At 30.4% G+C, this 14,234-nt stretch overlaps 2 protein-coding genes across 2 annotated transcripts; both read left to right on the top strand.

Annotated features, from left to right (window-relative positions):
- The first annotated feature begins 1,179 nt into the window (after window positions 1-1,179).
- LOC104726294 (uncharacterized) lies at window positions 1,180-3,169 on the top strand. The gene is made up of 2 exons (XM_019232918.2): window positions 1,180-1,891; window positions 2,812-3,169. Exons 1-2 carry the CDS (start codon window positions 1,489-1,491, stop codon window positions 3,033-3,035), a joined length of 627 nt encoding a protein of 208 aa, XP_019088463.2. The 5' UTR covers window positions 1,180-1,488; the 3' UTR covers window positions 3,036-3,169.
- A 6,605-nt stretch (window positions 3,170-9,774) lies between these two features.
- On the top strand, window positions 9,775-13,217 carry LOC104726293 (AP2-like ethylene-responsive transcription factor AIL5). Its single transcript, XM_010445123.3, has 9 exons — window positions 9,775-10,256; window positions 10,628-11,027; window positions 11,195-11,277; window positions 11,490-11,498; window positions 11,630-11,718; window positions 11,802-11,875; window positions 11,978-12,028; window positions 12,147-12,223; window positions 12,318-13,217. Exons 1-9 carry the CDS (start codon window positions 10,031-10,033, stop codon window positions 12,980-12,982), a joined length of 1,674 nt encoding a protein of 557 aa, XP_010443425.1. The 5' UTR covers window positions 9,775-10,030; the 3' UTR covers window positions 12,983-13,217.
- The last annotated feature ends 1,017 nt before the right edge of the window (window positions 13,218-14,234 follow it).

Raw genomic sequence — 14,234 nt, 5'->3', positions numbered from 1 at the left:
AGTAGTAACATTATTATTAGTTACCATCCTTAAACTCGATTTTAAATTTTGGTTTTCACTTCATGAGTCAAAAACTCGAATACAGTATTGTTGTCACGCCTTGTTTTTTCTTTATAATCAAAGATTCGAATATTTTGAATAAATTGGGATGCAAATATTCACGTAGCGTCAGTTTTAGCATCACTAATAAGTTGTTTTGCTGTAATAACAGAACATACTCGGTTGCGTGGCCACAATTTCTTGATTGGAACTTGCTTTAAATAAAAGAAGAAGAATTAAAATCGTATGTTTTCGTAAAAGTGGGTTTAATTGTGGTAATTGCGTGATTAGTGCGATGGTGATTCATGCAAAAATGGGTTAAAAAAAAATCTCAACGATATGAAATTGAGGAGTACGCAAAGTTTGGCGTCTCTTAAGGGGGTTGGTCATTTGCTTTCACATGCGCATATGAAATCAGCCGTCCTTCAAACTGTATTAACGTGCGCTTCATCTTAAAGTAAACATAGATTTTTAATATGTAAGTATATAAAGGAAATCAAATATTTTATAACTCCAAATAGGAAAATCATTTTTAAAAAAAGTTCCTTATAAAACAAACAATTTACAACAGAAATTCCTTGGTGGGGAAAGAAAGATATAGTACAATATAAATGTTTTAAATCGTTTTGATTTATTTCTCTGTTGGATAATCGAGTTTCTTTAATTGGTATATGATAATTCATAATTATCGGATTTGCCTTTACTAAATAATCCTGTTACAATGATGAGAAATAAAAGTGACCAATTGGCAATTGTGGTTGGCCACTATGAACCGGTTTCCAAACAAAATAATAATTAATAAGCAATCTAATCACGGAACAAAATATTAATTGGGTAATTCCAAAGATAATATATATATCTAAATTATCTTTGTATAGCAGATTAGAGGAGTATAAACTTGGTGGGGATTACAATGAGAAATGGTTTACTTCTTCTTTTGGAATATACAGTTTCTTTAATCGTAGTTTAAAATAAATTTCCGATGGTGAATCAACCAATTGTGCATCAAATATAATTCGGTCTTATCCACCACTGAAACCATTAAAGCGTACAACTTCTTTGAATCAATGTTAATGATACACACGTTGGCCCGTGCCAAAGCAACCTAATCACCAAAGAATTCAAGTAATTGAGTTTTGTTTGTATGTTATAATCAAAGTCAAACCCTGACAATAGTATATTTATATCAACAAGACATTATAATCAAACTCGGTACATGTAGTAATACACACAAATACATCATGCGTCTAAGATTCACATAGTCAACTCTCCTAACCATGAAATCAATTTATATCCATTATTACGCCCATTTTATCGGGCAAGAATCTCTCTTTCCATGTATAAATATACACACACACACACACACACACATATATAGTTGCACTCTATATCATCGCCATAAATCTCACGTATCCATCCTTCTCCCTTTATACACAAACGAGCATCATCATGAATGAAGAACACAATAACACATTTCCAACACCAAAAGCTTCATTATTGTTAATCGAGGATGATCTATGCAAGAGAGAATCAATGATCTCAAGAAACTCATCGGTGGGAGGCTCTTCTAGATTGTTCTATTACTATCATCATCGGAGCCTCGACAAAGGGGTTCCTTTTAAGTGGGAGATGCAGCCGGGAACGCCGATCAATCCTCCACCGGAAGACACCGTTCCTCCGATTACTCCTCCTCCGGCGTTTCTCAGCCTTGGTTTCCCAAAACCCTCAATCACAGTCGTCGGAGACTCTAGTAAACATTCTCTTTTTCCGGCGAATCTTAAGATTTGGAAGTGGAAGAATCTTCGTAAGAGATGTTTCTCTAGATGGTCAAGCCAAAGCATGCTTAGTAAAGGTAATTACGTTTATTCAGTGCCGGGCCGACATTAACAAGTGCTCTACGCAAAAAAAAAAATGCTCTTTTTTGTGCTTTAATTGCTTTAAAATTTTAAGTTTTCTATAAAAGGCCATAATTTTAAAATCTTTTCACATATCTAACAAAAACCAAAGGCCTTTTACATATAAGTATTTAGTTCTTATACATATCTCATCCACAAAAAAAAGACCTTATTATTGTTTAAAAGATTTATATGTAAAAAAGCCTTCAAAATTAGAGACCCGATTTTTTGGCTTTAGTGGCTTCCCCTGTGGGCCAGGTCTGCGTTTATTATATATATATGATAACTTTTATCATGTATTTGGAAATTTCACGAGATGTAGACAATGGCGGATCTAGGGCCAAAAACTATGTGAGGCACTAATAAAAAAAATTTCTACAACAATAGAAAAACATGGGAAGAAAATAAGAAAACACAAAGGAAAAACAATAAAATAGAAAATGATTGCATATGAGAGGGTTTGAACCCTTCTCCTCAAACTTAGAATGAGACACTCTTTTCCAAATGAACTAACATATACAATATTGAAAGGTCTAGCTGAACAATTATTAAAAAGGAGTGTGGGGCACGTGCCCCACCCCCTTTGGCTGTAGATCCGCCCCTGGATGTATATATACAATATTGATCGTTTAATCAAGTGCAACCTAAAGTATCTACACTTTTAATTTAGGTTTTGATTAATTACACTATGAAATGAACGAATGTGAAAAGTATAATGCGGACTCGTTTTTATAACACATTAATTGGCGAATTGGTAAAAAAAATATAACTAATCATTAATTCGTCATTCTGCAAATCATAATTTTTGTTATTCTTCTTTTAAAACAATGTTTATATATGTAACATCTAATATACATTTGCCCGTATGATCCCTCAGATTATAATAATGGTCGTAGTGGTAGCTCAAATTCTTGTGATGAATTGGAGAGATTCGACAAGTTTGATGAGGATTACAGGTCGAGCTCATCATCATCATCTTCTTCTTCTTCATCGTCGTCGTCTTCCTCGAAAGATCGGAGATTGATAAAGGCTTCCCCACGTCAATGGCTTAGCGGTTGTCCACCTCGGATCCCAAGAAACAATCATACTGCTTATCGTTAAAAGCGCTTCTCTTTAATCATTGTATTGTACCAGATTAATACTTAAGACAACGACACCGTGGAAATGAATTACAAAAAAAATAGTATCAGACTTCGAAAAATTATCCGAATATAGTAAAAACATTCATATTTTCATTTGGCGTCTTGTTTCTTTTTTTTTATCTATCAAATCTTTTAGAAATATATAATCAACAATTTTGGTGTAATACTTTGAAAATGACTTGATTGCAAAAATCTTAACTAAAAAAAAAATTATATTTATTGTATTGATGGGCCAATTATCTAATATCTTAAGCCCATATATATCTTCGATTTGGGCAGATCCAAGTATGTATGAGATAGATCATCTATCATAGATGTGGCAGCTGGACCCAAACAAAAAAAAAATCACCAACAGCTGTAATACTTGCTTCAAATTTCATAAATGCCCCACCCCTCCCCAAATAATATACAGTAAAACTTCTATAATTTAATACTCTATAAATTAATAAACATTATAAATTAATAAATTTTGCTGGTCCCAAGTCGGGCCAGTATAAAAATTAACAATATTCGATAAGATAATAAGATAATAATTTTTTCGAAATCTCCTTATAAAATATGGTCCCAATAATATCATAAATTAATAATTATGTAAATTTATATATATATATATATACTGATATAATAGTGTATATTTCTCCTAAAGTTCAATTCTATAGAACAATTGTAATGTTGTATTTTCAACCTATAATAATATCTCTAAAATATTTTATAACATGTCATACAAATAATTAAAATTTAAAGTTTTAATTTTTAGATATGCATCATTTACAATTTGATAATTTGACAGATTATTAAAATAGGAGAATTGATTTTATTATTCATAAATTTGAATTTATGTGTCTCATGTGTATAAGTCAATTTGTCTATAATATTTGTAATTTATTGTAAATAGTGCTTTCTAAATATTACAAGTTCAATTCCTAAACCATAAAATTTATAACATCCGAAAGTTTAATCTTATTTTGCTATAGTTGTTCCAATTCATAATTTTTTAAAAAATAAACAATTAAAAATATATCTATAAATTAATAATTATTAATTTACACTATAAAATAATAATTATTAATTTATAGATAAATTAATATCACTATAAATTAATAAAATGTCTTAGTCCCAACATTATTAATTTATAGAGGTTTTACTGTAGATGCACCATTTAATTGCATGAGCTCATGCACACTATGATACGCTGGACAAAACGATTGTAGCCGTTAGATATTCTTGAGCCAGCTAAAATAATAATATTGTTATTATTGAACGACTGAGATAAAGCTCTCCAGCGACATGAACAATCAACAAACAAAAACAAAATGCCTATTTCATTGTCCAATAAGCAGCAAAGTGTTTATTATATAATACCTATATAAATATATGGATACTTTTTTTTTCAAGTCAACAAAGACAAAAATTAACTATATTATTATTTTTATATTAAAAGGAAAAGAAATGGAAAAGTGTCATGCGATAATTCACAATGTGCAATAATAACAAAATAGTAGGATGACAAAGCGAACGTGGGGAATGATTTGATGATGTAGCTTTTCAAATTTAGACCCATTTCTATTCCTTTTTTTGTTTTTCGTACAACTTTGTTTATATATATGTAGTTTTTTGTAATGTATTCTTATTTCATTATTTGTATACTTGTATGATACAAAGGCCCACGCTTGATTCTGGATCGGTTGGTACAAATGTGTTTTTCCTTTGGTTAAATCAGTTACCTTCATCATGTTTATCATTTTTAGAAAAATGCAAGTTTTTTTTTTTTTTTTTTTTTTAAATGTGAATGAAATCTTAAAACAACAACTCGTATATTTCGGCGCCGAACTCCTTGGCGACATTTCCTGTCTTTATTTTCGTTGGGGAAATTTGTTTTTATCACCACCTCGTATTTTTACTTTTAACCTAAAACTATAAAAAAAAAGCTGAAACGCAAAAACTTTAACACGTTTTTATACTAAATATTTAAAAAAAATACAAGAAAATCGATATAATCATATGCCAAAAATGCACATATTCATAGTCGTCATTTTGAGTTTTTGTATGAATGGATAATCAAACAATATTGTAGCGTCGTCATTTTGAGATTTTATTTTTACTACCAAACATTGTATATACCGTATTTATAGTTTAATTTTGTGCATCCCTTGACTGACTATTATGAGTTTTTCAGCGAAGTTATAAATGCATAAAATGAAAAATCAAATTTTAAGCTCCATGACTTGACTAGTGATTGTTGAACCCATCATACTAAACATAAACTTATGTTTCCTTTTTTTTTAGCATTTGAATTAGAAGAGATAAGTTAATCGTGAGGTGAGAGTTTGCTTAGTCCAAAAGTAAGATACACCCACTCCGGTTTTCATTCCTTTACTTTCGATCGATCCACCGTGCCTCTCTTTTTGGAATCTTGTTCAACTTATATAAAATTTTGCTTTGTTCGACATTTCATATAATAAACTTGTGGCTTCACATTCTTTGACCGCACAATCCCCATTAAATAACTCCATCGCTCCACCGCTTTCAATGGAAAAGGCAGCATATATTAGAATATACTACTTATATATGCTAATAGAACAAAATGATAATGTTATATGGCTTAGAGATTATTTAGCTAATCAGGAAAAAAAAAAGGATTATATAACACGTGATACACCGAATTGGTGACGCAAAACCAAAGACGTGCTTTAAAAGCTGGCATATATTTCGCATTTTAAAGTGTTATTTAACGTATCCGCATCTAGTGTATTCGCACCACTCTCGTATCCATGAATGAATATTATATATAAGAGATTCATATCGCATAGTTTTTTCTTTTGTCAATGATCTTTTTGAGTTGGTATAATAGTATAAAATATTCCTTCCATCTAATAAAGATTAATATTTTGAGATATTTTTTTGTCTTACAAATATTAATGTTTTATAAATTTTAAGAATTAATAATTGAAAATATTTAAAATTTTAAATTATTATTAATTTAAAATTAAATAATATTTCTTTAATCAAAAAAATATATTTAAATTTAATAATTAATACTTTTTAAAAATGTATAAAAAATTGTAAATATCAATTTTTGTGGAACAGAATAAATAAGGTTGAAACGTAGAAAACAATTATTGAAAGAAAACAGATATAAATATATAATTGTCGACACACGATAATGGTGCAGGGTGAAGAGATAGACAATGGGATAACGCAGCATGCAGGAGACACGTGTGCATAGTGGCTGACACGTGTGGGCGGTTTACATGCAAACCATGTGCTTCGCCATTACCACTTAATTAAACCTCACCATCTTCTTTTAGGTCCCAACCATGTAATTAAATTAGCTTTAACTAGATTGGTTTTAGCAGATCTCACCAAATACAGTCCACAGTTTTTACTCAAAAACTTTTTTTTTTTTTTTAAGTAGTCGCACTCGCCAAATCAAACTCGCTAAATAAACATCAAACGCTATATTGTATAGTTTCATTAGATAAATAAACAAGGAGGAAAAATTGTCATTCAACAATTGACTCCACGTTTGCCTCCGTACGAAACACATCAATTGCTAGAAACATAATTGTTTTCTACGGACCACCCTTTTTTTGTTTTGCCACGACAAAAAGTTGGATTAGATTAGCGAATGTTGTTGTAAATTATAATTAAAAATGTAGAATTTACCGAATTCCTTAGCATTTCAATCTACGTGACTAAAATTTTGATATGTGATTCCGAATTAAAATCATTACAATTTTTTTTTTAAAGAGAAAGAGCATATGGTAAATCAAAAGAATGAGAAATTGGCGCCAAGCCGATATGAATAGTGAGCTTTTAATAAAGTGTTTTAATATATTTTTTTGTTCATGAATCGCAGAACGTAAATGATTTTTTTTTTTTTTAAAGGAAAAAAGAGTAGACGAAAATATCAAATTGATATTGGAGTGGTCAAAGAATGACGAAAGAGATTAGAGGAAGGGCCAAAGTTTGTAATAATTGGATACAGAACAGAGGGGACACGCGTCACCTTTTTGGACCATCTCCAATTATTCTACTTTCCTTACGCTATTTTGTCTAAAGTTTTAGTTTAATAACTAAATTAGGATCTAGACAACGGGTTGAATTTTTTTTTATTTATATTATAATTTTTATATAAAATATAATTTATGTAATTGTTTTTAAAATTTGTTGTGAATAAAACATTATACAATAAAATCATATATTAAATATGATGATTTGAAATATTTTAAAGATTTCTTATGATTATTCCGTAGATTAGCCTAATTTTTTTGAAATTTATTAAATCAATTATAATAAACATTATTTATGTTATTTTGATTAGTTGCTAGTATAATCGAAAACTACTTTTAATCCATCGAAGAGTGATTAAATTTTGAGATTTTGTTGCTTATATATAGTTAATTAAATATTCTGTGGAGCTTTTTTTTTTTTGGAATATCCTTTTTAATTAAGAAGATCTGAAATCGAGATTTAACTAATAGTTACAATCCATATAACATATCAAATAATCAAATAATTAATCTTATAACCCATATTATATAGTCTACAAAAAAGGTTGTGTACTTCCGTTTTATTATATAGAGGATAATAATAGGTGTAAAATGAATTTAAAAAAATTAACCTAGGATTGAGGAGGCTAAGAGCATCTCCAATAATCTTCTATTTTCATCTTTAAATTCTATTATAGAGTAGTTTTGTTTTAATGGATGTCTATTTTCACATCTATGATAGAGATTGCTATTTTTTTTTCTATTTTTAGAAGAACTCTATTTTTTCTTCTATAAATAGAGGTGAACTATTTTATTTGCAACTAGTCATCTTAATCTTTAACTTCTTTTATTTATAACCAAAATAAATAAAATAAATATTTTTAAGAACTAATAATACAAATTTAATAAAATATGTATTTTTAAAAACTAATAATATAAATTTAAGTATAAATATTTAGTCTAAAATATTGAGACTACCATTTGGAAAAGATAATTTATATGAATTATAAAATTTATTTTTCATTCAATTTATAATAATTATTTTAATACAACAAAAACTAATAACTTAATAATCCGGTAAATTACTTTGGGATCCACCAATATCGCTAAAATATTTAATTTAGATAAAAATAATAATTTTATGAAAGTGTTACAAATTTAAAGTAAAATGGATTAGTTTACATAATTTTAAAATAAAATAAAAAAACTTTTTGGAATATTCCTTTTTAGAGAAAAAATAGAGAAAATCATTGGAGCAATCCTTTCCTCTATTATAGATATCCTATAGAGGAAAAAATAAGGAAAATTATTAGAGATAGTTTAAGGCTTAACTACATTAATAAGATTTTTAATTAAAAAATTACTGGTTTAATATGACATTGTTTTGGTTAATAGTAGTGTATGCTAAGATTGCCTAATCTTAAGATATGATTTTGTGTTTTGGATTCTCAACTTGCATGCATTAATTAATATATTTACTTTGGACAAAAACAAAATTTCAAACCATTCACCGTATGTGTATTACTACGTAGACCGTTCGTTCTTACACGTCTGAAGAAGAAACACGAAACAGAAAAATTAAAAATGAAAAATGAAAATGAAAGTGACGTGAGATCAGTCGCCGCCCAGTTCATCCCATCAAAAGCTTCCACTTGCCGTTTTGCTGTCTTCCTCTCTCTCTCTCTCCTCAACTATTTTCATATTGCTTTTTACTGTTTTTTTCCTAGAAATAATTTAGTTTCATCATTACATTATTTGGTAAATGAAGTACTAGATGACTTTGTTTTTTGGGTAGTGACTACACTAAGTTAATATTACCAAAATAATGTAAAATTATTAGTTTAAATTTTTTGTTAAGAAATTAGTTATTGGAAGAATATGTTTAAGATCATAAAATTTAATAATATAATATTTTTAAACATATTATAATTATAAAAACGTATAAATTAATATTTAAATTACATATTTATATAAAAACAATTGTATACTTATAAATTAATATAATATTCTTAAACATATTACCATTATAAAAACTTATAAATTAATATTTAAATTGCATACTTATATAAAAGCAATTGTATACTTATAAATTAATTTAATATTCTTAAACATATTACAATTATAAAAATTTATAAATTAACATTTAAATTGCATATTTATATAAAAATAATTGTATACTTATAAATTAATATAATATTCTTAAACATATTACAATTATAAAACTTATAAATTAATATTTAAATTATATACTTATATAAAAGCAATTATATACTTATAAATTAATATAATATTTTTAAATATATTACAATTATAAAACTTATAAATTAACATTTAAATTGCATACTTATTTAAATTGCATACTTATATAAATAAAATATTTTCTTTTTTTAAAAAAAATCTCGCACAATCACATTAAATCACATCAAAAAGATGAAACTAAGTTAATATTAAAACTAAGTTAATAATTAAAAAGAATCCTAAAAAAAGAAAAAGATGTGCGAATGTTATCTATTTAGTAGTTTTAAGTTAATACTAAAACTAGTTAACACGAAACTATCATTAGCTAAAATATATACATCCGACATTCTAATTGTTTTATATGATTACGTGGTCTCTGCATGTAATTTTCTAATCAAAATATTGATATATTTTTTAGCGTTGAAGTTCGAATATAAACTACAGAGTCTCGACCGTCGTGCTATTCCTATCTCTCTCTCTATTTCTCTGTTCCTCTCTCTCATACATTTCCTCACTCGTCTCTCTCATATTGACCTCTATATCTGTGTCGTGTCCTCTCTCTTTCTCTCTCTTTCTCTCTCTATCTATCTCTCAAACCCTAGAGGAAGGGAGTTAAAAGACGAGACCTTCCACTATTTCCAAAGTCGTAATAAATCTCTCACTCTATCTCTCTCATCCAAAAGACTTCACGAGTCCCCAAAGAGAAAAAACCCTATTCCCAAAGATGAAGAACAATAACAACAAATCTTCTTCTTCTAGCTATGATTCTTCTTTGTCTCCTTCTTCTTCATCTTCTTCCCACCAGAACTGGCTCTCTTTCTCTCTCTCCAACAACAACAACAACAACTTCAACTCTTCCTCAAACCCTAATCTCACTTCCTCGACATCTGATCATCAACATCCTCACCCTTCTCACCTCTCTCTCTTTCAAGCTTTCTCCACTTCACCAGGTTCTCTTTCTCTCTCAACTTATTAGTTTGTTACTTTGTTTTGTGTTATTGTCTTTTGAATTTTTATATGACTTAGGACAAACCAATTTTGTGTGTTTTGTTGCACCTAGACCAGTTCTTTACCCTTTTTGGTTTAATTAAACTTTTGCTTATTTAGATTTAGTAGCCTATACTCAATTCAATACTTCTATTTATCTTTTATCTTTTCTTTTTTTTTAAGTGTACTTAGAAATCAGTCAAATCTAATCTAATGAGTTATACTATGTACTAGATCTAATTAATGTTCCTATAGAATCTTTCACTAGATATTGTCTCCTTTAGAGTAAAACACTAATTACCTCAATACCCTCTCATATGAATTTAATTTTCAGCCGAACGGCAAGATGATTCACCGAGAGTTTCAACCGGCGATGCCACGGCGGTCCTTTCCATTTACCCCGGCGGTCCTAAACTCGAAAATTTTCTCGGCGGTGGAGCCACAACGACGACAACAAGACCAATGCAACAAATGCAATCTCTCGGCGGCGTTGTCTTTTCTTCCGACCTACAGCCACCTCTTCATCCTCCCTCAGCCGCCGAGATCTACGACTCTGAGCTGAAATCAATTGCAGCTAGCTTCCTCGGAAACTACTCCGGTGGTCACTCATCGGAAGTCTCGAGCGTACACAAGCAACAACAGAACCCTCTAGTTGTCCCAGAGACTTCGCCCACCCCGAAGAAGAGCGTAGAGAGTTTCGGACAACGTACTTCGATTTATAGAGGAGTCACAAGGTTCGTTTAACAAACTATACATTCCCTATATAATAACCAAACGATAGTGTAACATTTGTGTCACGTTATTACGTTAATATATAAATCTCTGTCTTTAATTTTGTATGTGAAAAAATGCATGTGTTTATTATTATTAGTGATAATTGAAAATTTAATTAATTAAACAGACATAGATGGACGGGAAGATACGAAGCTCATCTATGGGACAATAGTTGCCGAAGAGAAGGCCAAAGCAGAAAAGGAAGACAAGGTACACCTTCAACTTAAAATGCGCTGTGAAATATGCGTTTGTTTGTTGATATTTACTATAATGCGCGTTATTGTCTTTTTTACTTTTACTTTTTTAACTTCTGAGGTCACTCTCAGAATCTAACGTCGCTGTGTTTTTGTCTCTGTGACGTGAAATGATTACCCAACCGTGGACAATCTGATATTTTTGTGATGATTTTAATTGTGCTGCAGTTTATTTAGGTGAGTTCCATTAAATTCTCTCTGTAAACAATTTATTTCATCATTATCATACCATCTCCCTTTCTTATTTCTTGTCAAATTTAATTCCCTTCTGAAATGTTATCATTCTCCCTTGTATTTGTTATGTTCAGGTGGTTATGATAAGGAAGAGAAAGCAGCTAGAGCTTACGACCTTGCTGCTCTTAAGTATTGGGGTCCTACTACTACCACTAATTTCCCGGTAATTTACTCTCTTAATTTAAAATTTCTCTGGAGAAGTTTCATAATTTGTATACTTATTCCCCGGTAAATACTTGTAATCAGATATCGAATTACGAATCTGAACTTGAAGAGATGAAACATATGACTCGACAAGAGTTCGTTGCTTCTCTAAGACGGTAATAATTTAACTTGCGATACATTCTTTTTGTTCTCATAAATGTTGCAAGAAAATCAAACTAGTTTCTTAACCAAATTATGTTTTCTTTTTATAATTAAAGGAAAAGCAGTGGATTCTCTAGGGGTGCGTCCATGTACAGAGGTGTCACTAGGTCTGTTCATTCTCCTAACCATTAGATCTTTTTATTCCTAATTGATTAGTTCTATGAACTACTCTTAATGTGTCATGTTCCTATTTTAAATGATTCAAACTTTACTGCAACAACGCAGACATCATCAGCATGGTAGATGGCAGGCACGAATTGGAAGAGTTGCAGGCAACAAAGACCTTTATCTCGGCACATTTAGTGAGTTACATTCCAAATATTGTTAAGTTCTGATTTATAATTATATGTTTTGATAATGATTTTAACAGAAACGTAATTGGATATTAAACTTCAGGCACTCAAGAAGAAGCTGCAGAGGCTTATGATATAGCAGCGATCAAATTCCGCGGGCTTAATGCTGTCACCAATTTTGACATCAGTCGCTACGATGTCAAGTCGATTGCTAGTTGTAATCTCCCGGTGGGTGGACTAATGCCTAAACCATCCCAAGCTACCGCAACAACAACAGCTGAGAAAACCGTTGATCTAACTCCACCCGAACCTCCTTCTCTGACCACACCGTCGCTCACCTTCGACGTGGCAACACCGGTCCATGACCATGGAGGAACTTTTTACCACACCGGGATACCGATCAAACCAGACCCGGCTGATCATTATTGGTCCAACGTTTTTGGATTCCAGGCAAACACGAAAGCCGAGATGCGACCATTAGGAACTTTTGTGTCGGATCTTCATAACCCTTCTCCAGGTTATGCTATAATGCCGCTATTGCAAGAAGGCGAAAACAACTTTGGTGGTGCTTATGTTGGGGCTGAAGGGTATTATAACAATCATTCCAGTGCATCGAGCACTGTCTCGGCTATTCCACTATCCTCAACAACAGCAATAGGTAACGCGAACGAAGGGTACTGGATTAATAACAACAACATTTCAAATTCTTACCAAAATGCAAAGTCAAATCTCTCTGTTTTGCAGACACCGGTTTTTGGGTTGGAATGAGTTCTCTCTTATCCTAATTTGTGAGAGCGAAAAGAAAAGAAAAAAAGATGTAGGAAAAGAAAGTCTATGTTTGAGTTAAAGATATTTTCTTTTTTAGATTATTATTGTTTAAGTAGGTTCTAAAAATGTATCTGTTAGTTTTTTCACTTTTAATGGTTGTTTACTGACCACGAATTTAGCTGGATCTGACAGTACTAACTCTTTGTTTAATGGCCTTATGGGTTCTTTTTTCACTTTTCAGAACTTTTGTTACTTTTTTTTTTATATAATTTTTTTTCAACTTTTTGTTGTTGTGTGGACAATATGAATTATTGAAGATGGAACTATATGTGAATAAATGCAAAACAATCTAATCTTCAGTAGCTTAAAATATCGTTTGCATGGTATTTTTTTCGTCATTTCTTTTTTTTCTTGATGTAAGCTTTTTCAAATATCTAGTAGTGTATTTTGTCTCAACATCTGCCTCTACGCTCAATATTTCATCTTGGAAATCGACTGCTAAGGCGTAACGTTAAAAACCATCCAAATAGTGAAAACCAAATGGGTTTGGAAATAACACATTCGTTATAAATGAATGGTGTCTTATATGGGATGATCTTTTTTTTTTTTTTTTTTTTTTTTTTTTGAACAACATATGGGATGATCAAGTTGTGTAAATTAGACCCTTTTTCTAACTTTCTTTTGTTTTTTTTCTTTTCATTCTTTTAGAGGCTTGGATTTGTATACACATACTCTTTATTAAGTTTAGGACTAGGCGACTAGCTGCCGCATGGATACAATAGTATAAATGATCGGACTACGACTACTTACAACTGTTTTCTCTGACATATATGCGTCGAAATTATCCATATGAAGATATCAAATTAGATAAGAAGATAACTGACTGGATTACATGGATAAATTTTGATAATTAACAATTGAATCGTGACGTACGTAGCAATGATATTAGGGGATTTTTTTTTTTTTTTTTGGTGTTGTATCAATTGGCGTTTACACTATTTCTTTGATAAATGGGTTTAGGTGAGTCACCGGTTTCTCTAAGTAGCAGCCGAACTATATTTTAGGATAGAAATCAGAGCTAATTTGTTTTTCTCACACTTAGTAAAAGTACTCTGTTTTGTCCGCTTCAGAAGGGACTGCTTTTGGTGAGTGTTTTGCAATTCATTACTCCTTTTGCCTTTGATTTGCTTGTCTAGACCTTCTCAGGTTTTTGTGAGATTATTGTATTGTCTCTATTTTCAATATATCTTTT

This window comes from Camelina sativa, chromosome 11 (assembly GCF_030686135.1).
Source record: "Camelina sativa cultivar CO46 ecotype springtype chromosome 11, ASM3068613v1".
NCBI classification, from domain to species: Eukaryota; Viridiplantae; Streptophyta; class Magnoliopsida; order Brassicales; family Brassicaceae; genus Camelina; species Camelina sativa.
This window is presented reverse-complemented; position numbering and strand designations above follow the sequence as displayed.

What these genes read in the sequence shown, in the direction of transcription:
- LOC104726294 (XM_019232918.2), top strand. Translation starts at nt 1,489, where the DNA reads ATGAATGAAGAACACAATAACACATTTCCAACACCAAAAGCTTCATTA. An exon ending in CCAAAGCATGCTTAGTAAAG is followed by an intron (nt 1,892 to 2,811) that starts GTAATTACGTTT and finishes ATGATCCCTCAG; the next exon opens with ATTATAATAATGGTCGTAGT.
- LOC104726293 (XM_010445123.3), top strand. Translation starts at nt 10,031, where the DNA reads ATGAAGAACAATAACAACAAATCTTCTTCTTCTAGCTATGATTCTTCT. An exon ending in ATGTACAGAGGTGTCACTAG is followed by an intron (nt 12,029 to 12,146) that starts GTCTGTTCATTC and finishes GCAACAACGCAG; the next exon opens with ACATCATCAGCATGGTAGAT. An exon ending in CCTTTATCTCGGCACATTTA is followed by an intron (nt 12,224 to 12,317) that starts GTGAGTTACATT and finishes ATTAAACTTCAG; the next exon opens with GCACTCAAGAAGAAGCTGCA.